At 36.6% G+C, this 26,075-nt stretch overlaps 1 protein-coding gene and 1 long non-coding RNA gene across 2 annotated transcripts; one reads left to right on the top strand and one right to left on the bottom strand.

The window, feature by feature from the left end:
* The first annotated feature begins 321 nt into the window (after window positions 1–321).
* Window positions 322–24,057, top strand: LOC109340917 (mRNA-capping enzyme-like). The gene is given in 19 exon segments (XM_019578685.1): window positions 322–463; window positions 1,541–1,757; window positions 4,207–4,345; window positions 4,494–4,645; window positions 4,950–5,033; window positions 5,141–5,203; window positions 6,220–6,351; window positions 7,652–7,858; window positions 9,660–9,779; window positions 10,391–10,440; window positions 11,209–11,371; window positions 19,115–19,252; window positions 21,387–21,509; window positions 21,612–21,710; window positions 22,547–22,612; window positions 22,614–22,637; window positions 22,757–22,838; window positions 23,271–23,401; window positions 23,484–24,057. Coding segments are annotated over 18 exon segments (2,049 nt in total). The 5' UTR covers window positions 322–463; window positions 1,541–1,625; the 3' UTR covers window positions 23,628–24,057.
* LOC109340918 lies at window positions 19,310–21,380 on the bottom strand. The gene is made up of 2 exons (XR_002106865.1): window positions 21,123–21,380; window positions 19,310–21,031 (listed from the first exon to the last, which is right to left on the bottom strand). It is a non-coding gene; the product is annotated as an uncharacterized LOC109340918 (long non-coding RNA).
* Window positions 24,058–26,075: the final 2,018 nt, after the last annotated feature.

The following is a 26,075-nucleotide window of genomic DNA, read 5'->3' as shown; positions in this document are numbered from 1 at the left end:
AAAATATATATAGTCATTAAATTACACACCATTCATTTTTATTATTTTTTAAAGAGTCAATGATAATTAAACTAAATAAATTTAAGAAGAGAAATTATATTAAGTTGTATATAGATATAAGACTTTAAAACTTTTACTCCATTAATTCTCAAACTAAAACTTGGGAAGTGACATTTAATTTACATTTGTGATTGATAATGGTTATTGTCACTACCAAACACACGTCAAGTATATATTTATATACATATATATGAGCATGCTTAATTGCTTATGTTTTTATTTATTTTTTCATTTTATCAATAAAAACATAGGAAGAACATCAAACTCCAACAAACTCTTCTCTCTCCCATGCCAAATTTTCTCTCTCTCTAGGGTTTCGTCCTAACTCTTTCACTTACACTGCTCATCACAATCGTAACACTTTCTCTGTCATCCACCCACTTTCGCTTCCTTCAATTTTCAGGTTTTTTAAATTCCCACTCTTTCATGCTTTTTTTTCTCCTTCTAATTTGAAGTTTCGTACAATTTTGATTCTGATATTGTGTTGAGTTATTTCTATTGATTGTAGTAATGTGTTGCTCCTCGGAGCTGGGATATGAGAGTAAGAGAATTGAAGTGTGATTCATTGCTTGTTTTTTATTTTATATTTGTGAAAATTTCAAAAGATGATGAGTTTGGTGCAATGTTAAGGTTGTTACTTAGTGAGCATGAGATCACGGTTCAAACGCTGGACAGTCTCTCTGCTTATAGGGGTAAGCCTGAGTACATACACTTTCCCCATATCCCACTAAATGAGAGCCCTGTTTTTTATTTGTGAAAATTTCGTGTTTGGATAATTGAGTTTGGAGAAGAAGGCTTCAATTTTATCTGGGTCTATTCCAAGAAGCTTGTATTGCTTTAGGTTATGTAGTTGAGGGTTCTGATAAGTGATAAATGCCTCTGGTTATTTATTTTGTTGAACTTGTTGGACCAGATTACGACCGAGGAGCCTCCAACCACCGGGGTGCCTCCAACTACTAGGGAGTTCCATTGTTACTAGGGTATGTGACGAGTGTAGAGTCACAATTGAGATACTACGTCTTGAATCAAAACCTTAAGGCATTAGTTCTATGAGTCTTTTCTACTTATAAACTATTTCACTCTTCCGCGCATATCCAATGTGAGACTTCACATTTGAATAAACCCAACAATCTCCCTTCAAGTGTGGGTACCACACACTTTCCAGTCCACTCCCCTTTAAGTCCACTATGTCTCAGCCGAATCGTCGACTCTGATACCACTTGTTGGACCAGACTGCGACTGGGGAGCCTCCGATCACCAAAGAGTTCCATTATTACCAGGGTATGAGTAATGTGTAGAGCTACAAGTGAGACATCACGTCTTGAATCAAAACCTTAAGACATTAATTCCATGTGCCTTTTCTATTTCTAATCTCTTTCACTTCTTCTCGCATATCCAATGTGAGACTTCACAAATAAATCCAACAAACTGATAATTGTTTTGGGCTAATAAGCTTTAATTTGAATGGTGCAGGCTAAAGGATTCTAGTTATTACAGAAAAAAGAAGGGAAGTCGTGTGTTGTTGGGATTTTATACTGTGGCGGACGAATGCTGCTTGTTGCTTGATGATAGTTGCAATGGACTTGAATGCCTCACCAGTCCCTGAGGAAGAGGAAGATATTTTTGAGGGACAAACTGTCGAAGAGTATTCTGCAACAGAAGAACGCGTGGAAAGTGCAGTTGATATAGCACGCCGGGTATATTTTTCTCTATCTGTTTCATATTCCATTTTAGCATCATGAGGACTAGGAGCTCTATGATGGTAGTTGGTAGTTTCTCATTAATTGAGATGAACTGGTGTAGTTTATTCTCTTTATGTTGGGTTGCAGACTGGCGATTTGCATTTTGATGGACCCCAATCTTTTTAACTTGTTTTTTATAGGGATTAAATATGCTTCAAAAGACCACATTGCATAACCAGTGAAAAAACACTTAGTTTTCAGTCTTTATACTCCCCATTTTTTATAGGTATGAACTGATGCTTCCTGGCATGAGTATTCTAATGCTTAAATGGCTCCATCTGTGAATATATTATAGACTGTCTGAGAATTATAAAACTTGCACAATCCCATGATCAGTTTCCTTTTTCTCTCTCTTTCTGGCGTGACGATTTGAGCTTTTGATAGAAATAATGAAATGCTACCATTACATCCAGTGGGATCAGGATTGGGGTTCAGTTTTAGAAATCTCTTTCAGTTGTCACCTTAATCACCTTAGTCTGTTGAAGGAATTATTGCCACTTTCTTGGCTGTTGTTTGCCTACCTATACCTTCCCAGTTTAATGAATTATTTTATTTAATTGAGTGGTTCATAACCCAGGGTTATACTTAAATTTAATTATGAGCATAAGATTCTTTATTCGAGTTCCATCTAAGAGGATAAAATGCCGGGTTCTGTCATAAACATCTCTATTGATATTTCTGGCAAGTATATAGTGTCGCTGCAAGTAAAAAAATGATAAGTGTGTCGAACCCACGGATATTGCGTTCTTCTAAACAACTATCACCTTATTGTGATTAAACGTGGTGAAATTTAGAAAAAAGCTTTGATTGATGATGTGTAAATAGAAAACTATGAAGTATGTAGAGAATTAAAAATGATAAAAATGATAAGCGTGTCGAACCCACGGATATTGCGTTCTTCTAAACAACTATCACCTTATTGTGATTAAACGTGGTGATATTTAGAAAAAGCTTTGATTGATGATGTCTAAATAGAAAACTATGAAGTATGTAGAGAATTAAAAATGATAAAAAGGTTATGGATTTCAATTTCCCTTGTGTAGAATCATATTTCAGACTAATAATGAATGATGTACATATATCCACGTTAACAACAAATTCCTTATCATAGTAATTATCAATTCCTTGATTAATCACTTTTCATTGAAACTAGGATTACCCAATTCCTTAGGTTAAAACCAATTCAACAACTAACAAGGCGTTGGTCTAGTGGTGTAAGGCCCCTTAGATCCCAAAAAGACCAAAAGATGAAGAGTTTGATTTCTGGGAGCGACATTTGTTGGGAGGAGCAATCACACCCCCCGAAAGGGATTAGTTGCTTACGCAATACCCATAGGGTGAGGGGATACCCTTGGTTGTAAAAAAAAAACCAATTCAACAGCGTCAATAACATGAAAAATGGATTTCAAATGATAACATTGCACAATTCACAAGAGTATTCCTACAATTGTAAAGAGCAAAGATTGATAAATATTCTTCCCCAATTTCCCAATTGAAGGAAGAACTGTAAAAATTGGCCAAATGCAAAGAAGCATTAAGCATACAATCCATCAACTAACATGAGAACAATACATCAATTCATAATCAAAATCAAATTACATTTTAAACAAGTACCATCGAAATCCCTAACAAGAAAACTAGCTACTCATGATGAATAGAAAAGAAGAAAAGGAATGAAGAGCAAACTCCTTTGACATGACCAAGACCCTTCCTTCACTTTGGAATCTCCTCCTTAGCGCAAGAAACTGTCTCCTAGTGTCTCCAATATTACCCCAAGCCTTCTCCACATTTATTTCCACCTTACAATGAGTCTTCAATGTGTTTTTATGGAGAAAATGCAGTTTTTGAAATGTCTGGTGCCACTCAACATACACAAAGGTGATTGGGTGCCATTCTGGCCCCCAATTTCAGCTTCCAATCTTGTTTTTTTATTTCTTTAATTCTTCACTGATTTCAGTGATCCAATACCCGATTCCTATGGTTTTTGGACCTTCTGCATTCAAATTTGATCGCAGAATTTTGACTTGACATTGTTTATGAGGTGCCCGGGTGCTCAGATCGATGCCTAGTTACATTTCTTGCTCCCCAAATACCTAAAAGACACGGAAAAAACCCTATCAGTCACTTTAGTCGATGATCTAAAGAAACTTCAAATATAAGCATATAAATAAATTTTCTGAGACTAACAACACAATTAAGGAATAAGGTAATTTTCTCAAATAAAGGTATAAAAACACCAATTAGTTGGAAATCAACATTCCCCAATGATAGTTCCTTTGAGCCAGTCAATTATATATTTGCCACATGCTCTGCTCCTTTGGGCTCCATTAGTTTTCAGACTGTATTGTCTGTATTTTACCTATCTTTTCTATAACACGATTTATGAATCACTGCTTAATTTTAGGAGCGTGAAGAAAGAAAGAGACGATTGAAGAGAGAACGTCCAGATGATCGGCCTGTGCATGTATCACAGTCACCTGGATATGATCAGTTGTTTCGTACTAAGACCCTTAAATCATATGAGAGAAGCAGGCTTCCTCCAGGTTTGGGTCTTTTCCTGAGATGGATAGCTATTTTATAACTTGCAGCCATGTTTGAGATTTTTAGAATACCTTATATGCGGCTAATTTAGATGGTTGTGCATGTAATTGAAAAAAAAAGGCGTATTATCATTTTATTCTTTGCATGCAGGGTGGTTGGAATGCCCTTCATTTGGCCAGGAGATTTGTTGCATGGTACCTTCTAAGGTTCCACTTGGTGAATCATTCAATGACTGCATTTTTCCTGGTAAAAGATACTCATTTAAACAAGTGATACATCAACAGAGAGTTTTAGGGAGAAAAGTAAGTAGTTTATCGAAAAAAGTGTGTTGTAAGATGTTTCTTCTGCTTCTTTGTCATTGAATTTTTCTTCAACTTTTGTTTAAGAGCAGAAGTAATCTAAAGAAAGGATTTTCTAGAGTTTGAGCATCATGGAAAAAATAGAAAGGATCCTTATATCTAGTTGCTTACCCAGTTACAATCTTAGTTTCTTGTCCTTAGCAGCACAACATAAAGAAATTAAATGCTCTATTTCATATGAATATGTGAAGATTTTTTGCCTAACTTTTACTCTTCCTTCTTTACGTTTTATTCCCTTGATTTGCAGCTTGGTCTTGTGATTGATTTAACAAATACTTCTCGATACTATCCTGTGTCAGATTTAAAGAAAGAGGGTATCAAGCATGTTAAGGTTTGCATTAGCACAATTCTACTAAATTTTAGGTTTTGTATTTTTGTCTTTTAAACTGTGATACCTCAATCTTATCCTTACATTTGAATATCATTGTTGTGACTTAGATTCAATGCAAGGGGCGTGATTCTGTACCTGATAATTTAGCTGTGAATCAGTTTGTTTATGAGGTTTGTTTCTTTCTTGATCATATTTTTGTAGTGTTCCCAAGTTATTTTAAAGAATTTTGTGTGCATTTTCTGTTTCACAAGCAATTTGTTCTTCACTTAATAAGCATTTTTATTACCGTGCAACATGCTCCAGAAGTGGGGATTCTTGCTAATATGAAGTCACATTTCATGTTTCCTTTAGAAAAACATTACCTTTTTAAGAAATCTTCTGTAGAATAATTCATCAGTTGCTACGTGAAAGTTAAACTTGATTCAAGTCAATTAATTAGTATATCATATGGATTTTTCTTTTATATTAATTAGGGTAAATTACATATAAACCTCTAGAGTTTAACCCGTTGTCATTTTCATATTTGAACTTCATTTTGTAATATATAATTGTAAACTATGTTAAAAAGTATAGAACTGTGTTTTCTGTTAAATTTAACAATGACAATCTTCATGTGTTTGAGAGTTGAGTGTTTCAGGATTATGTTGAAAGAGATCACATGCAGACATCCACTATGAAAATTACTGAAAAACATGTTTATTCTTTTTGCAGTTGTTAAGGGCTGGGGTTGTTACAAAACTGAATCTGTCAATGAAAAGTGAAAATGAACTAAACTTGACAGACTGAGTTATTTACCCGATTAGTTATCAAACAACAGCAAAGCCTTTCCCACTAAGTGGGGTTGCCTAAATGGTTAAACAATGTCATTATATTCTATCAAAAATCATATGTTTAGAAATGCTATTTAAATATAAGTCCTTTTTAATGACTTCACCTACAGCTTTTGTTCGATTTCCCCACCTCTAACTAATGGATTATCCTCCACCTGATCTACTCTTCTTACTGGGCCTTTTGATGGTCTTATTCTCACATGGAAAAATTGCCTATGGAATGATTCTATCATCTTTTCCACTATAGTTGCTACCCCTATTTTATCTCTAATGCATTAATCCTACCATGTCTTGTATGTCTTCAACACAACCAACTGATTATAAGCTCCTAAACATGCAATTATTTACATGTCCAGGTCACTCAATTTCTTGTACGTCAAAAACACTCGAAGAAGTATATTCTCGTTCATTGTACACATGGGCACAATCGTACTGGATATATGATCATCCATTATCTGATGCGTTCTATGTCAATGTCTGTTACTCAGGTCAGTTATGGAGTGATCTTAAAAGTCTCTGCCCCCTTCCATGTATCTGTTTAAGATGTTGCTTAAGTTCTGCATTTTAGTGTTCCCAAGTTATTTTAAAGAATTTTGTGTGCATTTTCTGTTTCACAAGCAATTTGTTCTTCACTTAATAAGCATTTTTATTACCGTGCAACATGCTCCAGAAGTGGGGATTCTTGCTAATATGAAGTCACATTTCATGTTTCCTTTAGAAAAACATTACCTTTTTAAGAAATCTTCTGTAGAATAATTCATCAGTTGCTACGTGAAAGTTAAACTTGATTCAAGTCAATTAATTAGTATATCATATGGATTTTTCTTTTATATTAATTAGGGTAAATTACATATAAACCTCTAGAGTTTAACCCGTTGTCATTTTCATATTTGAACTTCATTTTGTAATATATAATTGTAAACTATGTTAAAAAGTATAGAACTGTGTTTTCTGTTAAATTTAACAATGACAATCTTCATGTGTTTGAGAGTTGAGTGTTTCAGGATTATGTTGAAAGAGATCACATGCAGACATCCACTATGAAAATTACTGAAAAACATGTTTATTCTTTTTGCAGTTGTTAAGGGCTGGGGTTGTTACAAAACTGAATCTGTCAATGAAAAGTGAAAATGAACTAAACTTGACAGACTGAGTTATTTACCCGATTAGTTATCAAACAACAGCAAAGCCTTTCCCACTAAGTGGGGTTGCCTAAATGGTTAAACAATGTCATTATATTCTATCAAAAATCATATGTTTAGAAATGCTATTTAAATATAAGTCCTTTTTAATGACTTCACCTACAGCTTTTGTTCGATTTCCCCACCTCTAACTAATGGATTATCCTCCACCTGATCTACTCTTCTTACTGGGCCTTTTGATGGTCTTATTCTCACATGGAAAAATTGCCTATGGAATGATTCTATCATCTTTTCCACTATAGTTGCTACCCCTATTTTATCTCTAATGCATTAATCCTACCATGTCTTGTATGTCTTCAACACAACCAACTGATTATAAGCTCCTAAACATGCAATTATTTACATGTCCAGGTCACTCAATTTCTTGTACGTCAAAAACACTCGAAGAAGTATATTCTCGTTCATTGTACACATGGGCACAATCGTACTGGATATATGATCATCCATTATCTGATGCGTTCTATGTCAATGTCTGTTACTCAGGTCAGTTATGGAGTGATCTTAAAAGTCTCTGCCCCCTTCCATGTATCTGTTTAAGATGTTGCTTAAGTTCTGCATTTATACTTTTTACCTACCCATTTTGTAGGCAATAAAAAGATTTTCTGACGCACGCCCTCCAGGAATCTACAAACCTGATTACATTGATGGATTGTACACATTTTATCATGAAAAGAAGCCTGAAATGGTAGTCTGTCCTCCTACTCCTGAGTGGAAGAGATCTTCTGAACTTGACCTCAATGGTGAAGCAATTCCAGATGATGATGATGATGGAATACCAGACCCTCAATTGCATGTATGGATAGTATACATAGTTACTTTGACTTTGACTATTATCTCATGCCATATGAATGGCTTTTTGATCCTCTGGTTGATTTTCTTGCCAGTGCTGTTTGCCTTTTCTCTCAAATTTCCTTTTTAGTTCAAGCCCTTTACCTGGTCAGCATTACTTTAGGATAACCCATATGATATATTGCAGATTTATAAGATTCATATATTTCTTTCTCCAAATATTTTGTGTTGCTTGTGTTCAGAAATTTCTATTATAAAGTGGATACTGGGATTAAGTTGTTTTGTGTGCTGGATGAATCTTGGGTGTGCCCCTTCACTTTGAAGCATTCTCCTTTGCTTTGTTTTGAAGGTTTTTGCTGTTCTTTGGTTTATTCGGTTGGAGTTGAATTCCGGTGTTGTTTAAGAACCTCTTTCCAGCTCTATATGTACTTCAGGAGGGGGTTGTTCTTGCGCTTTTGTTTGGTTTCATTTTTTATTCTCCGGCGTTCTTTAAGAACCTCTTTCCAGCTCTATATGTACTTCAGGAGGGGGTTGTTCTTGTGCTTTTGTTTGGTTTATTTTTTTCTTCTCATGGCTGCTTTGTAGGGAGTTTTAATTCTTGATATGCAGAGAGATTGTGCAGCTTTTGTTGCATTCAAAATTTATTTTTCTCCTAGTTATTCTCTATGTTTTGGGGTACCTTATCACCATCCTGGTTGTGTACTTTACTTTTTTAATCCAATAGGTTTTTTATGAATTTAATAAAACATTATACGGCTAGAAAAATCAGACATTGCAAATGTTAGAACATATTTAGAAAATATTTCATGATATCTTTATATCTTTATTTTACTTTAGATCACTCTTGCCTATTATTTCCTATTCATTATTTGCTTAATTATTTAGGATGATTCAAATATTATATAAGTAGGAATTTTGGTATAGCATTTTCTATTCTATTCTGTATCACATACTGAAACGCGACACAGACATGAATGAGGATCCAGCGACACACTGAGTTCTAAAATTTGTAACATGGTCACACACATATATGTATATATGCTTTAAAGTTTTCTGTTTCTCTCTTCCTTTCACAGTTAAAAAACATTCGCCAATAAAAAACTTGTTTATTTTCCCAAAAATTTAAATAACCATGTCGAGCTGTGTTCCGTGTCTTTTGCTGCATCGGAGCTAAATTTTTTTTTTCAAATTTTGACATATGTGGAATAAGTGTTGGTGTCTGACATCTAGCATGATATTAAATGACATGTGCGCTTTATATAGTTTGTATGGCATCAATCTACACTTGAGTTTTGTCCAAAGCCTCTGTTTTCTCTTTCTTCCCTTGCCCGATCTAAACCATATAATTTCAACTTGGTATCAGAGTGGTACTTTCCAGCTGCTGAGTTGCCAAAATCTAAAACTCTACTATAACAATGCTGCTATCTTCATATGTTATTTTTCTGTCCATTGGCCATGGCAGCTTCTAGCCAACAGAGCCCTAGATTTGTTTTTTCCACTATAATTGTCTGTCTGCTGCTGTCTGTACTGCCCTTTTCTGCTAAATCCCAACCCCAATGATATTCACAAGCGGTTGCACACATTAGACTAACTGTTCACACACCAACAATGTAGCCAGATGTGGCGGTGGTACAGTCACCTTTTTCGGTTACTGGTGGTGTTATGGGTGTCACATCCTCATTCCTAGGTAGGATCTGTCCTCACTTTTGCCAGTCTGTACTCTAATGGTCATATGTACTAAGATTAATGTAAGATTAATGGACCCAACCATGTATTAAATGTTGACATCTTTCTGATTCTCTCAGGAGATCCACGAGACTGACACACGAATGACAAATGATGATGTTTTGGGAGATGAAATACCTAATGATCAACAAGAGGCATTTCGGCAGTTCTGTTATCAATCACTTAAATTGGGTATTGGGGTAAGCCTTTTAATGGTTGTCTTGTATGCATGAGTTTATTACGTACATTTGTGAACCTAGTATTGGATTATGATGTTTCAGTTTTAATAATTTTACTGTCATCTTTCCATTTCTAGTCAATGACATTGCAATAAAGGAATTGAAGGAACATATTCTGCTAGTTGACTCTGTCATCTAGTCGTGTCTTTATCTCTGACACTTGTGGGCTATTGTGTTTGATATTTGATTTGGACATGTGATAGTATGTTTTCAAAATGTTATTTTAAGATGTTTTTAAGATATAAGCCTTCCTATTGAAATTTTAAGATGTTTTTCTGGGTACTGTAAGGTCTAAGCTTTCCCTTTGTATGCAGTGCTGACAACTTTTGAATCGTACATTATCATAAATTATAATTTGCATGTTCATCAAATAGATAGATAGATGTTGTACATTCTTATTTAATTGCATGTTCTATTTGGTAATATATGTGTAAACCTAAGCAGCTGATAACATGGATTCTTTCAAAGACTGTTTCCCATATCATGCCTTTCCCCTCAATTTGTTTAAGATCAGCGTACTTCATATACTTCCTATGCTTTTTATAGCACTTTTACTAATTCTTAGCATGCAGGCAAGAGGACATGCACAATTTCCAGGTTCACATCCCGTTTCTCTTAACAGGTTCTACTGATCTGAGCCATTAGCATATTATACTGTGGTTTGATATATTAATTAAACAATGTTGTTTGGGCTTTTATATCTGCTGCTACTTCACTATTATTTGTCGTGTTGTTACGCCTTTACCAATCATGTGATTGTAAATAGTGGTTTGCATTGTGTTGCTTAAGTGCATTTTCTTTTTACCCATCCTTTTTATTTGATCTATGAAAATGATTAATGTTCCTCACTGACTCTAAGTAGAATAAATTTGCCATATGTTTTATCCAGAGGTTAATTCTCTTAACCACTGGACCTTTAATTGTACCTTACATGCTCTATGTGAAAATGAAAACCATCATTCTTTTTTGGTAAGAATGTAAAATATATATTGCAACTGAAAAAATTACATCAATTCAATTCATTGTATCTGACCTCTTATGTATTGTTTTTTTCCACATTCCTTACATTAATGCATTATTTCTAGCTGCAATTACAATCAGATGCTCCCATAACCGGGTAATTCGAGGCTTAGATTATAATTCCGTATGCTTTAACTTGTCATTTTACAGTACTTCCTTATGCTTTATTTTTATAATATGTTTTTTGTCTTGGTTGTTTTATAAAAAACTAAATCTGTCACCAATGTTGTCATTTATTTCTACAACTCCCCACTTTAGTAAATTTAGAAATTATGTTAGTTGATTGCATGACTTACTTCTAAGACATTGTTCCTTATTAACTTGACATTTTTATCTGTAAATTTTATTAAATTTGAGTACGTCTGTGCAGGGATAATTTGCAGTTGCTACGACAGCGTTATTATTATGCGACATGGAAAGCTGATGGTACACGATATATGATGCTTATAACTATGGATGGATGTTACTTAATTGACAGAAATTTCAACTTTCGAAGGGTTCAAATGAGGTTTCCTTGCAGGAGTACAAATGATGTACGTGTGCTACTTTATGTTGGAAGTTTCTGATAACAGTAGTTAGAGTTTAGTTAACTTGATTATCAGATTTAGTGAAATGTAAATACCAGTCAACTAAGCTGCTACTTAACCAGTGCCTACTTAACAAGGCGCTGATCTACTAGTGTAAGACCCTTCTAGATTCTCAGAACAACTAAAATGTCAAGAGTTCGATTCCTGAGAGCAACACTTATTGGGAGGGGTAGACACACACCCTGAAAGGGATTAGTTCCTTACCCATAGGGTGAGAGGATACCCTTGGTAGTATAAAAAAAACCAGTGCCTACTGATTAAGCTGCAAGTTAGCCACTGATTGGTTGTGATTATATTATAAATAAGAGATTAGTGTACAATTAACTGATAGGGTACACCCCTTTCTGAAGTAAAGAGAAACCAATATATTGATTTAGAAGGAAAATGACATAGAGAATTAAGAGCTAGATTTCCCGGATTAGGAGAAGACTCCTAGCCCCAAACTGTAACCTCCCCAGAAAAATCACTGAAATACCCCATTTACATTAGAAATTAGATGCACATTCTCTCCTTAATTAACTTACTTTCCCAATTTTAATTTCAGTTATCTGTAACTGCCCCGAACACTTAGTTCTACTTGGGCCTATTGGAGTACTTGGGCCTACTGGAGTCACATGTCCATCAACAACCTAGAGGCACACAATCTCTTCAAAATACTCTGTTTTAACATGGCATCATAACATGCCCACCCAACCACCCGTCTTTCTGACAAACTTTAACACACTGTGTCCACCGCCCCGTCGCAACTCTCTTAGACTCGAGATTTGGACAAGTAATTATTAGAATGGTTTATAGACCGGATATGAAGAAAAATACATCAACTTTCCAGGGTTCCCCCTCGCAAGGAGTTTTCTCCTTGAAACAGTCAATGAACACATGCTTTCCCGCTAACAAGGGGGTTCCCTCCTGCAATTTTCGAAGCAAACACCAGAATGATGAATGAAACCTCCACACCCACACCTTTATGTATTATTGCATAACTGCCTAAAAATTATAACCAATCATATCTGCCCAATCTACTAACAATACACAAAACACATTAACAAAGAATATAACTGTCTAAAGTCTAAACACCAAATAACTATACAAATACTAGTAATTCAGGCCAAGTGGGTACTGGTCTGTTTCTTATTCCTATCAATATTCCTCGAGGCATGAAGAGCCTTGTCCTCAAGGCTGCATTGTAGAAGACTACTAACTAACTCAGCTATTAATATTCCAGAATCAGCTATTAATAGCAGAAGGCTGCATTGAAGAGCCTATCAATATTCCAGAATCAGTTGAGTATTCTTCTAAAAAACTACTCCCCTCCTAACTAACTCAGCTATTAATAGCAGTTAGTTACCTAACTGATTCTAACTACCTAAGGGTAGAAAAGGAAACTTGGTTATTCTATCCAAACTCTCATCTTTCCCCTTTTATACACATTTTTAATAAGTGGCTTGGTATTAGCCTTATCAATACCCCCCTAAACATTCTAACTTGTCCTCAAGTTGGAACTAGGAAATTTGTCTTGTAGTGTAGTTGCCATTTCCCAAGAGCATTCATGATCAGGTAGGTTCTGCCACTTGATCAATACCTCCTCATTTCCCCACACATCTTCTCTTTTGTCTAGTATCTTTTGTGGTTCCACTTCTAGCTCTAATTCTTCATTAACATAGGAGGAAGGGGTTGAGGGTGTTGATCAGGTTTAAGGGTCTTCTTTAACAAGGATACATGGAAGATTGGATGGATTTTTGAATGTAGGGGTAGCTCCAATTGATAAGCCAGAGATCCAACTCTTCAAACCACTTTGTAAGGTCCATAATATCTTGGAGCCAACTTAGCATAAGGTCTCACAGCTAGAGATTTCATCTTGTAAGGTTGTAGTTTGAGAAAAACCCAATCACCCACCTCAAACACTACCAATCTCCTATGCTTTCAGCATATTGCTTCATCAAGTTCTGAGCCTTAGCCAGATTATTCTTCAATTCTTCTAAAATGCCATCCCTCTCTGTATATAGCAGGTTGACCTCTTCTACCTTAGAAGGAATTGTTCCAGCCTTCAACAATATAGGGGGTTCTCTCCCATATAAGGCCCTAAAAGGGGTCATCCCAGTTGAACTGTTGTAGCTTGAATTGAACCAAAATTCAGCCCAATGCAACCAATCCACCCACTGCCTGGGTTTAGGCCCTATAAAACACCTCAAATAGGTCTCCAAACACCTGTTAGTTACATCAGTTTGACCATCAGTTTGAGGATGGTAGGATGTGCTTAACTTCAGTTGAGTCCCTGCCATTCTAAAGAGCTCCTTCCAAAATTGGCTTAAGAACAGGGGATCCCTATCAAAGACAATAGTGCTAGGGAACCCATGCAACCTTACCACCTCTTTTACAAACAGAGTAGAGACTTCCTTTGCTGAATATGGATATCCTAAGGCAAAAAAATGAGCATATTTAGTCAACCTATCCACCACCACATATATAGTATCCTTACCTTTTACCCTAGGAAGTCCCCCCTATGAAATCCATAGAAATATCCATCCATACTTGTTGAGGAATAGGTAAAGGTTGAAGCAACCCAACAGGGGCTAAGGTGGAGTATTTGTTCCTCTGGCAGGTATCACAGCTTTGCACAAACTCCTTGATATCCTTCCTCGTACCCTCCTAAAACAGGAAATTAGATATCCTTTTATAAGTCCTAAAATAGCTAGAGTGCCCACTAGTAGGAGTTTCATGACACTCAGAGATGATCAAGGGAACCCTGTTAGAAGCCTGAGAAATCACCAACTTGTCTTTGTAGTACAACACCCCCTTCTTGATCTCAAATCCTGGGTGAGCAGTAGGAGAAATAAGTAGATCATACATCAATTTCTTCCACTTGGGATCCCTCTGAACTTCTTCAACCCAATTGACCACCTCTTCATGATTCATCATAGAAATCTAGGTAGTCAATTGCAGATAGCGGAGCATAGCAGTCAAACACTATAGCGGGATAACGGGTGGCGGGATAACCGCTATAACTAAAGGGAAAAAATATAAGTAATTTATATTCTAAACATATAAATATACAAAGAGAAACTTAAAATACACAAAATTATATGTTAAACCCTCCACATATAAATATACAAATATACCAAAGAACATTAAAATACAAGTAATTCATTAAAATTAGAAAGTGTTGAACATGTAGAGGGAAAACCAAAAGAAATTCATAGAAGGGAAGGGGCAGAGAGGAAGGGGAGAGGGAAAAGGGAAAAGGGGGAAGGGGGAGAGGGAAAAGGGGAAGGGGGAAAGGGGCAGAGGGGAAGGGGGAGAGGATTTCATGTATTTTGCTGCAGAAAGAGGAAAAGAAGGAGAACATGAAGTTTTTCACGTTAGAAGAGAGAAGAAAAGGGAGCAAAACCCTAAAAAAACCTTGCCATGTATTTAAAAATAAGGCAAAAAGGGTTTTTTCCTCATTAAAAACTAGGCTTCCACACAGCCTTGCTGCCACGTATTAAAAAAATAAGGGCAAAAGGGGCATTTCCCCTTTAAAAATTAGGGTTCCATTACATACCCTTGTTGGAGCAGGTTCTGACCCGCGATTTGGCCAGGGAGGTCACTACTTTCTGCCCTACGACAGTCACAACGACCATCCGCGCCGCTACACTTCCCACCATCCGCGCCGCTACACTTCCCTTCGTCGCGGTGGAGGGCCGACAACCACCGCAACGTTACTATCCCAACGCGATAGCGCGCTATTGACTACTTAGATAGAAATGGCTGAATACATAAGTCTTATGGACAGAGAATCATCTGCAGAACTCTCACTACCTGGTTTGTACTGAATTTCAAAGTCCAAACCTACCAATTTAACAGCCCGCTTAAACTGCTCATCAATAAACAATTTCTGTTCAGACAAGAATTTCAGACTCCTTTGGTCAGTTCTGATAATGAAATGTCTACCCAGTAAATAATGCCTCCACTTCTGAATAGCTTGAACTAGAGCCATGAGCTCCCTCTCATATACTGATTTCTGTTGAGCCTTCGCTGATAATCCCTTGCTCCAAAAAGCTAGAGATCTGCCCTCTTGCATTAAGACAGCCCCTAGGCCCATGCTAGAAGCATCAGTTTCTACTACAAACTGTTTATTGAAATAGGCATAACCAACAGGGAACCTCCATCAAAGCAACCTTTAATCCCTCAAAAGCAGAAGTGGTGTTTTGAGTCAAAAAAAAAAGAGTCCTTCTTAAGAAGATCTGTGAGAGGCTTGGCTAGCTTGCCATAGTTCTGAACAAACCTCCTGTAGTACCCAGTGAGGTCTAAGAATTCCCTCAAACCATTGACATTAACTGGTTGAGGCCAAGTCTTCACAACCTCTATCTTAGAGGTATCAACAACCACCTCTCCTTTAGAAATAACATGGCCTAGATACTCAATATTACTTTGCCCAAAACTGCATTTCTTCAAATTGGCTTTGAGGCTATTAGATCCCAACACAGCTAGAATTACTCCTAGGTGTTGAACATGAGCCTCTAGGTCAGGGCTGTATACAAGTATATCATCAAAGAAAATTAGGGTAAATTTTCCGAGGTAGGGCTTGAGGACATCATTCATAAGGGATTGGAAGGTTGAGGGTGCATTAGTCAATCCAAAAGGCATGACTAGGAACTCATAATGGCCCTCACGGGTCTTGAAAGCAGTTTTGCCTATATCCTCTGTTTTCATCCTTATCTAGTGGTACCCTGATTTTAAGTCCAGCGTAGAAAATACCTTGGCTTCACCTAATTCATCCAGCAACTCTTTAATGAGGGGAATAGGAAATTTGTTTTGGATGGTAATTCGGTTGAGAGCCCTGAAATCCACACAAAATCTCCACCCCCCATCCTTCTTTTTCACCAATATGATTGGACTGGAATAAGGGCTTATACTAGGCCTAATGACTCCAGCTTCCAACATCGCTGCCACCAACCTCTCAATCTCAGATTTATGATAATAGGGACACCTATAGGGCTTGAGATTAGGTATGTCAGCTCCTTCCTTCAAATGTATAGCATGATCACACTGCCTAGTAGGAGGAAGTCCCTACAATTCCTGAAAAACCTCCTCATATCTCTGCAATACTTCTGAAATTTCCAGAGAAACTCTCCCCTGAGCATCATCTTCCCATTATCACCATACTGCAGAAGTAATCCTTCCCCTTCCCTTAATAGCACTTGCATGAAGGCCCCTAATGACAATTCTGTCTTGGTTAAAGCAGGGTCTCCCATAATGTTTACTAAGGAATCACCCTTCCTCAGAGTCAACTTCATCCTACTAAAATCTGCTATAACCTCACCCAAACTGGCCAACCACTCTAGCCCCAACACCACATTCACTCCTTTTAAAGCAAAAAGATAGAAATCTGAATTACCTCAATCTGTGGTAGGCATAACAAGAGTTGAGAACACCTTCCCCTGCAAGATATTTAATGTCCATCACCAACTTCCACCAGGTAGGCTTTGGTATCTTCTATCTTCAACTGCAACTGATTCACCAACTCCCTTTAAATGAAATTGTGAGATGCCCCACAATCCATCATGACCACCACTGGCGTACCACATAGATCCCCTTTTATCTTCCAAGACTTAGTAGTTGTGAGCCCCTTCATGGAATACAGAGAGAGCTGTAGAGAATCAGAGGGTACCCCCTCCTCTGCCTCCACCTCCCCTTCTCCTTCTACCTCCTCTTCATCAGCCATCAACAACATACTCAACTGTTTGAATTTGCATCTATGCTCCCTCGAGAAAGGCTCATCACACCTAAAACAGAAGCATTCTCCCTCTTCTCCTTCATTTCAGCATTGGTCAATCTTTTGAATTCCCCCATAGCTTTAGAATTATTAACTTCTGGATAGGTCCTGGAAGGTGCAGCCACACTTCCTATAGAAGATGTATCTCTCCTACTGTTATGAGTTGAAGGGGGTTCTACAGTAACCACCCTGTTGAAAGAATTTGCCCTACTGGACCCAAAAGACCTTGGCAAACCCCAAGAAGGTTTTCTATTCACCACCAAGTTCTTTTGCTCAATAAGAATAGCCTTCTGCATGACTTCTGGTAAGGTTTCCAGTTCATACAACCTTACTTCTGCTCTCAGTTTATCCTTGAGACCATTCAGGAACACCCCCTTTACAAAATCTTGGTGGAGCCCCCTCAAGGTCCCTGCATACTTCTCAAAATCCTCCACATATGCCTCTATCCCTCCTTCCTGCTTCAAAGATAGAAGTAGCTCAAAGGGGTTCTGAGCAATAGAAGGTTGAAACCTTCTTACCACTGCCAGTTTAAACCCTTCCCAGGTGGGTTTTGGATTACAACCCTCCCACCATTGATACCAACTCAAAGCCCTTCCCTCTAGAGCAACCAGAGTGGCCCTCATCCTCTCTCCTTCACAAATGGAAATTAGAGAGAAGTATCTTTCTAATTTCTGCACCTAACCATAAGCATCATCTCCTGAGAAAATGGGAATTTCTAATTTCCTCCATCTTTCTTGATTCTGATCCCATTTATGGGTATCCACCTCGCCATCTTCACTGCCTTCTTTCCCTGCATTCTCACTAGGGTTCACTCCTAGTTTGGTGGCTATGGCAGCCAACAGTTCCTCAGTTTTTGCAATTCGAGCTTCACTCAGCTCCATTCTCATTCGTAATTCTTCCCTATCTTGGCGGAAATCTTCCTTTTCTTGTCCTCCACTCTCATTTTCTCGAGCCATGCTTCTTGTAGAGACCATATGACAACCTTTCCTCAGCAGCAACGTGATTTCCTTCCACAGGCACCAGAATGGTGCTCTGATACCAATGGTAGACGCTGGTATCTATGGAAACAGAATTTTAGAAGAAGAGATTAAGAGAAAAGCCCCTAACTCAGAATCGAATTGATTCTGATAGGGTTCTAAGTATTTTTATTGATTGAAGAAGAGAATAGGCGTATGATTACAAGTTGGATTCTCAAGGATCCCTGGATCCCTGTTTTCCCTCACTGTTTCCAGAATCAGTTGGGTATTCTTCTAAAAAACTACTCCCCTCCTAACTAACTCAGCTATTAATAGCAGTTAGTTACTTAACTGATTCTAACTACCCAAGTGTAGAAAAGGAAAGTTGGTTATTCTATTCAAACTTTCCTCTTTCCCCTTTTATACACATTTTATTAAGTGGCTTGATATTAGCCTTATCAAGCCACCACTGGAATTTCTGAACACTAACGACCTCAAATAAGAATCCGAAAGATATACCACTCATAAGCCTCAAAGCCACCCTAATCTGAGAAGTCCACACACCATCTCTTTCTGTGGTGCTTAAGACAGATGTCTGCTCCCTATCAGGCTTCTCATTCTTCATCTGTACTTTGCATTTTCCATTCTATCCCCTTAGAAGTTGCCAAGCTAGCTATATTTGTAAGAAGCTTGGTACATATGGTCTATATGCTCAAACTTCAGTGGGTGTATATTTAGCACGACTAAATTCAATGAACAATTATAGTTATAACGATCTCTATAAATTAGCTTGTGAGTAGACTGTATATTAGCTACTATACTGATAAACTGATTAACTCCTAACCAGCTCCTTGATTGATTGTTATGTAAAAACTATAAATAAGAGATCAGCGTGTTACTGACAGACATGCAATTTCTTTCAAACAGTCTGTTTCAACATCTATGATGCAAAAAGTGATTTTTTTATCTTCGTTTTCGAAGGGTTTGGGCGAGAAGACCCACCACTTCACATTACTTGATGGTGAGATGGTTATTGATACATTGCCAAATTCGCATAAGCAGGAGAGAAGATACCTTATATATGATATGATGGCAATCAACCAAGTATCCATAATAGAGGTTTGATTTATCTGTATTTTCACAAAATTACAGTGGATGATATCATTTATGTTTTTGACTAATATTGGTTCATACATTAAGGATGGGAGAGTTGCTTGTGGTTACTGCTACTTTAATGTGTAGTGAACAGTTGAATAATACTAATATTGCTGTACAGCCCTAATATTTTTCTTAATTTCAAGATCTTGTGCTTGTTGATATGATTTCTCATTGTTGTTTGAGAACCAGCAGATGAATTTTAACTGGTGTCCCCATTAAACAGCACTTTCCTTTGTTTGATGACATGGATGTTGCTTCCTTTTCTGTTTCTTGCTCTTCTCTTTCATTTAATTGTCTCTGTAGTGCTTCAAGGTCAATGTATTTTCTGTTATTTATTCTCTCGTTTTATGTTAGGGCAGGGAGGGAGTGAAAGTTGTAGAGAATCATCTCTTCTACACGAGATAAAAGATGACTAAAAGTCTTAAACATGTCATTTTCATAGATTTTTGCATTGCATGTGTTTTTCTTAGCTATTTAGCTTTCTTGTCAATGTATCTAGTCTCTATTCTCGTCGATTATATACTGTAATATATGAAACCTAGGACTAGGATTAGTCATTTGAATGGGTCTGACATATTTTGATAATCATCTCTTCTACACCAGATAAAACTGACTGAAAATCTTAAAAAGAGAAGGGATTATTCAACTAATGTTTTCCCTGTTGATCCTACTTACAAAGCCAATTCCAGAAAGTAACACCTGACAAATTATTAGGTTCGTTTTAAAGGAAAGGACATATCTATAGGTTATGTAAGACACAAATCCATGTTTAAACCAATGGAGCTCTATAGGATTCTTCCAATATCAAGTTGCATTGAAATGACACCTCAAATTCCAAGGGTCGGGGAAGGAAGAAGATTACAAAACATATTCAAAGGACTAATCCTACATTAATACATTATAGTATATAACCAATAAGAGTACAAGACAAGATACATTGACAAGAAAGCTAAACTGATAAGAAAGATGCATGCCATGTAAAAATATGAGGAAAATATGAAAATGAATTGTTTAAGGGGAGCGGATCCACTTTCTCCAAGAGTATGTTTAAAAACTTACTCCACATCTTAGCCATCAATTCTAGGAAAATATAATGGTTTAGATCTACTTACTAATTCAAACCATTGAATTTTCCTAGAATTGATGACTAAGATGTGGAGTAAGTTTTTTAAACATACTCTTGGAGAAAGTGGATCCCCTCCCCTTAAACAATTCATTTTCATATTTTCCTCATACTTTTACATCGTATGCATCTTTTTTATTTGTTTAGCTTTCTTGTCAATGTATTAATGTAGGATTAGTCGTTTGAATAAGTATGACATGTTTTGTAATCGTCATCCTTCCTCGACCCTTAGAATTTGAGGTGTCATACAATACAACTTGATATTGGAAGAATCTTGTAGAGCTCCATTGGTTTAAACATGGGTTTGTGTCTGCATAACCTATAGATACACCCTTTCCTTTAAAACGAACCTAATAATCTGTCTTTAGGTGTTACTTCCTGGAGTTGGCTTTGTAAGTGGGATCAACAGGGAACATTAGTTGAATGATACATAACAGAAAAAGAAAACCATCTAAATTTTCCGTTAACTGAGTAATTATATTGGTGGACTTTTGAGAAACATTCTTGTTTGCTATAACATCTAGATCCTTTTGGGTCCATCGCAGCATTACTTATAAGTGAACATCATTTGAAACCTCTATCGATTAATAAAAGGTTCGTATGTATTTGATTACAGTCTTAAAAAAAGCGGAGCACATCTGCTGTATCACAAGTTGTGCCATGCATGTACCATGTAGTGACACAACTTGTGAGACAACAAATGTGCACCCTCAAAAAAGATAGTGGGTGCACTTGCTGTTAATCTCATTAGCTATCAAGGATACATTTATCTAGATAACACTGTTGTGAACGTGTGTCATGTTTATGTTGGTGGAGAACCTTTTTTGATGAATCACAAATTGAAGTGTTTGAATATTTTTACTTATTAGTTATTCGTTAGTACTATATTCTGTTTTATCTTTTGCTTTTCTTGATTCTTTGATACAAAGTATTCCTTACTGTATATGATTGATAGCTTTAAACTTGGTGCAGCGACCCTTCTATGAACGGTGGAAAATGCTTGAGAAAGAAGTGATTGAACCTAGGAATCATGAACGGCATAATGGATACAAAAGCAAAAATCCTTACTATAGATATGACCTGGAACCATTTAGGGTACACATCTCTATCCTTAAATTGAGCATAAAATAGTTTAAGTTTCACTTCATTTTCCCCCTTGTGGTGTTGCTATTGATGTGTGCTTCAAATGTTGTTTAGGTGAGGAGGAAAGATTTTTGGTTGCTCTCTACTGTCAATAAGCTTTTAAAGGAATTCATTAAAAGACTCTCACATGAGGCAGATGGTCTCATATTTCAGGTAGGCTGTGGTTGATGATCACTTTCAGTGTACTAAACTTGATAATGAGATTTTCTGTTCTGGCATCTTATTCAGCTCGCTTCTGGCCCTATTCTATTAGAGAATAGGACTGTGTAATAAGAGCTAGTTACAAGTTAGCTAGTCGTAGTTAGAACTATAGATAGATTGCAGCAGAAGCTACTCTGCCGGCTTAGCTACAATACCTAATCTCATTCTTTGTAGTAATCATTCAATTGATCGATAAATTTCAGAGAATTCTATCAAATCCTCTTCTCTCTCTCTCTCTCTCTCTCTCTCTCTCTCTCTCCGCTTTCTTTATCTCCCTACATGGTATCACGCTAGTTATGGCTGTATGGTAACTGCTACCACTGGGACCTCTCTTCATTCTCCACCACTGTCGCTGTCTCAGGCGTCACCACTTCAAGCTGTCTCTTCTCCTCTTGTGCTTCTGCTTCCATTCACTCTCTCTCTCTTCTTTATCTCTTCACATATACCAAGCTGGGAAGTCACTTTTGGAAAATAACATCATGACATGATATTGCATTTTTGAATATTTGCTTTTGATTCTATTGATTGGCTTTCATTGGAATCTATGCATTGGATACTACTGCAGAATAGTCAGCCTGAGGATACAAATCTTTGTGGCTGCTGATGTGATGTTTGGTAGAAGATTTAGGAAGGGAAATGAAAGCTAATGTACCTTGACTTGACTATCTCATAGTCCAGGTTCATTGGTCCATTCCTTTTCCTTCCCAATCCTTGTTAACAATGTGTGTTTTCTTTTCCTTCGTTTATTGGATTGAGTGGAGGTTGTTACTGACAATATTAATTACCAGGGTTGGGATGATCCTTATGTACCTCGTACTCATGAAGGCCTCTTAAAGTGGAAATATGCAGAGCTAAAATTCAGTTGATTTTCTCTTTGAGGTTGTATCACCATCTTATTGCATATGGAGTTGGATAGTTCTAAATTCTAATGTTGTGATCTGTTCAGCTATAGTTTGTTGCTTATGCAGTAAACTAATTCCTAGCTGCTTGTTTGATAGGTTGATGGTGATCGTCAGCTACTTTATATCAATGAACGAGGAAAAAAGAAACTCATGGAAGGGAATACAGTTGCCTTCGGAGGTCAGACAATTTTTTATTTAATTGCATCTGTCCAACTCATTCTGCTCTGGCATATGACTTTATGCCGGTGTTTACTCTTTCGTGTAAAGTCTATAAAGCCAAGTGGTGGCATTATGTGTTTCTCAAGGAGGCACATGTTCATATGCCAATTTAGTGTTGAGATTGGTAATTATTGGAACACTAACCAATTTCTGGCACCCACCAAAAGGGGGTTGGGAAAGCAAGCACTGTCTACCAATATTTTAATATAATACTTCACCTTGGGTTCGGAAAACAATTATACTGGGCAACCTTTGTTTTTTAAAAATACTTTAGCAATTATGTACATGATTTTGTCTTACATGTGTTATGTTTTATAGCTTCTAGTGAATCTAGTCTATTTCTTATTCTTTTTAATTGCACGGATTGGTTAGCGAATTTAAAAATCTGCAGATGGTTCAGATCCTGCACTTTATTCTGGGAAGATCATAGAGTGTTCCCGGAATCCTGATACCCAGGAATGGGTATTCATGCGAGTCAGGACAGATAAATCTACTCCAAATGAGTTTAATACATACAAGAAGGTCATCCACCAACACCTACTTTCTAGTTTCCATTATCTTTTAATCTGTTCTTGATTACCACCATTTTCTTAATTTGCTGCAGGTGATGCGAAGTATAAGAGACAACATCACACAGGAAGACTTGTTGGATGAAATAAATGAGATAATTCGCCTTCCCATGTATGCTGACAGGATACAAATTGATAGCAAAGCCAATCAGCATGCTGCGATGGCTCGACGAAGGTAACTGGTGGTTAGATCAGGAGCTCATGCCGGTAACTTCTTTTCAACGGCGGTAGAATCAGATGTTGCCAATGTATGATATCAGGTGATAACATGATCAAAGATATCCACTGATGTCTGCCTATGGGTTTTATTTGAAATTATACTGGATTTGGCTGTTTATTTAGCCATCACCAAAGGTTGCTCATATTATGTAATCAGTTAGAACTTGATTTAATTACTGATGTGCTGCTGAGTTGTATGGTGCAGTTTTTACAGCTCAAGTTCTGACCTGAATTCATTGGCTATGGTTGTGCAGATCAAGAGACTTAGTTTTAGGGTCGTAATGTATATTATCAAACTTATTTTAAGTAGTTATTATAAGTTCAAATAGTTGGTTGAAATTTGAAGTGTATGTGAATATCAAATTGAGAATCTGTAGGAGTTTCATGGCATGGACCTAGTGCATTGTTGATAAATTGATAAGTAGATAATTACTTTCAAGCCTTTCTTTCTGGGTAAAAACACTTACATTCTTCCTGGTTACTTAATATCTATACCACATTAATGGTGGCTAAATCTGGTTATTTAAGATCTGTATACCACATTTAATGCACCAACGATGTTAGAATTTAATTATTGTCACAACATCATCCATAATTAATATTTAATTATCGTTGATTCTTAAATATAAGTAATACAAACAAATAGTGGATGATGTATTGAGTGTGCATAAACTTTTACATGATAATGCATAAATTTTACACCTTAATAAATGTGTTTAAAAATGCCTAATTCTACAATGTAACCTGATGAGTTATGGTCCATTGGTGCCTTCATGGAAGAATATGGAGGCAAATGTGTTTTTATCTTTGGCTGGGGGTGGAAATATGAATGGGGTTTAGAAAAAGGCGTATGGAAAATATTAAGATTTTTTCATAGCTTCATAGGGTAGTGGATGAAAGTATAGTTAACATATGAATATTGCATTTATCCTACTGCATCATAACAGGTGTGACTAATTGTACCATATTAAGGTAGACCCACATTCAAACGACATCAATTAAGATGAGTGTCAAGCATTGGAAGGCAAATAACTTAATATTTGATTTGAGGGATTTTATTTTTGTTAAATGATTTCACCAATTTTTATCTTATTATACAATATCATAGATTAATGCATCACACTATATATATATATATATATATATATATATATAACTAAACTATGTGTCATGATCATGAGTTGAAGGAAATAATTCATCCAAGCGGATGGCTTGTTCTCCAAGAACCCTTCATTAATGTCATTGTCGGCTCTTCATCTCCAACTCCAATTCTTCAAACCTTTCTTAAATTACATCACATAAGAGAAACTTCATACTTTAAGGGTGTGTTTGGGAGTATCATTTTGGAGGGGGAGGGAAGGAAGGGGAGGGTTTAGGAGAGGGATTCCCTTGTTTGGGAGTTTAGTGGAGGAGAGGGGAGGATTTTGAAGGATTTTTCAAACCCCCTCAAACCCTCCAAATGCCAAAATATACAATTCTCCAAACTGGGGTATTTTTGGAGGAAAATAGGCCAAATTACCTAAATATCCTTACTAATATTATTTTATAACATATAATACATAACATATTATTGATTTTTTAAAGGGGGAAGGCAAAATAATATTTTTATATTACATTAACCCTCCATCCCCTCCTATCTAAATTCCACACTCCCAAACAAGGAAGGGTTTTAGTTGGATTTGCCCTCCCTTCTCCTTCCTTTCCTCCCCCCTCTTTACCCTCTCATCCCTCTCATTTCCTTTCCCTCCTAACTCCCAAACAAAGCCGGAGTTATGAGGGAGAGGAAAAGAGAGAGATCAAAGTGTTAGGAAAGGGGAGGAAGGGAAATGAAAAGGAAGAAAATCCTCTCCCTTGTGAGTATAAAATTTAGAAAAGGATGATAAACTAATGATAATCTAAGAATAATTTTTCATTTAAAAATATAATTAACAATGAAAAATAGACAATAATGTATAATTATATAATGTTACTAAAAATATTTAGTTATTTTGATATTTTATCTTCAACAACCCCAAATTGGGGAAACTTTAAAAATAAACATATAGAGGGTTTTGGAGGGTTTGAAACCATCCAAAACCTTCTCCTCTCCTTCGTACTCAAACCCTCCAAAATCTTCTCCTCTCTTTCATCCTCAAACCCTCTAAAACCTTCTCCTCTCATTCATCCAACTCCCGAACAAGGTGCATGCTTTTCAAAACCATTCATTCCTTTCCCCTTCAAAACTCCACTCCCAAATAAAGCATAAGGGGAATTGGATGAGAAGAAAAGTTAAATATAGAACTAAGGAGAGAAGAATGACAGAGAAGGCCACATTTAAAATGAAAATCCAAATTTAAATAAATAAATTCAAAGTGTGTGATAATCTTGGGGGCTATGACTACTCACTATGCTACAAGCAACACATGCAC

Source organism: Lupinus angustifolius, unplaced genomic scaffold (assembly GCF_001865875.1).
Source record: "Lupinus angustifolius cultivar Tanjil unplaced genomic scaffold, LupAngTanjil_v1.0 Scaffold_287, whole genome shotgun sequence".
Taxonomy (NCBI): Eukaryota; Viridiplantae; Streptophyta; class Magnoliopsida; order Fabales; family Fabaceae; genus Lupinus; species Lupinus angustifolius.
The sequence above is the reverse complement of the archived record's forward strand: the minus strand, read 5'-3'. Positions and strand labels throughout refer to the sequence as shown.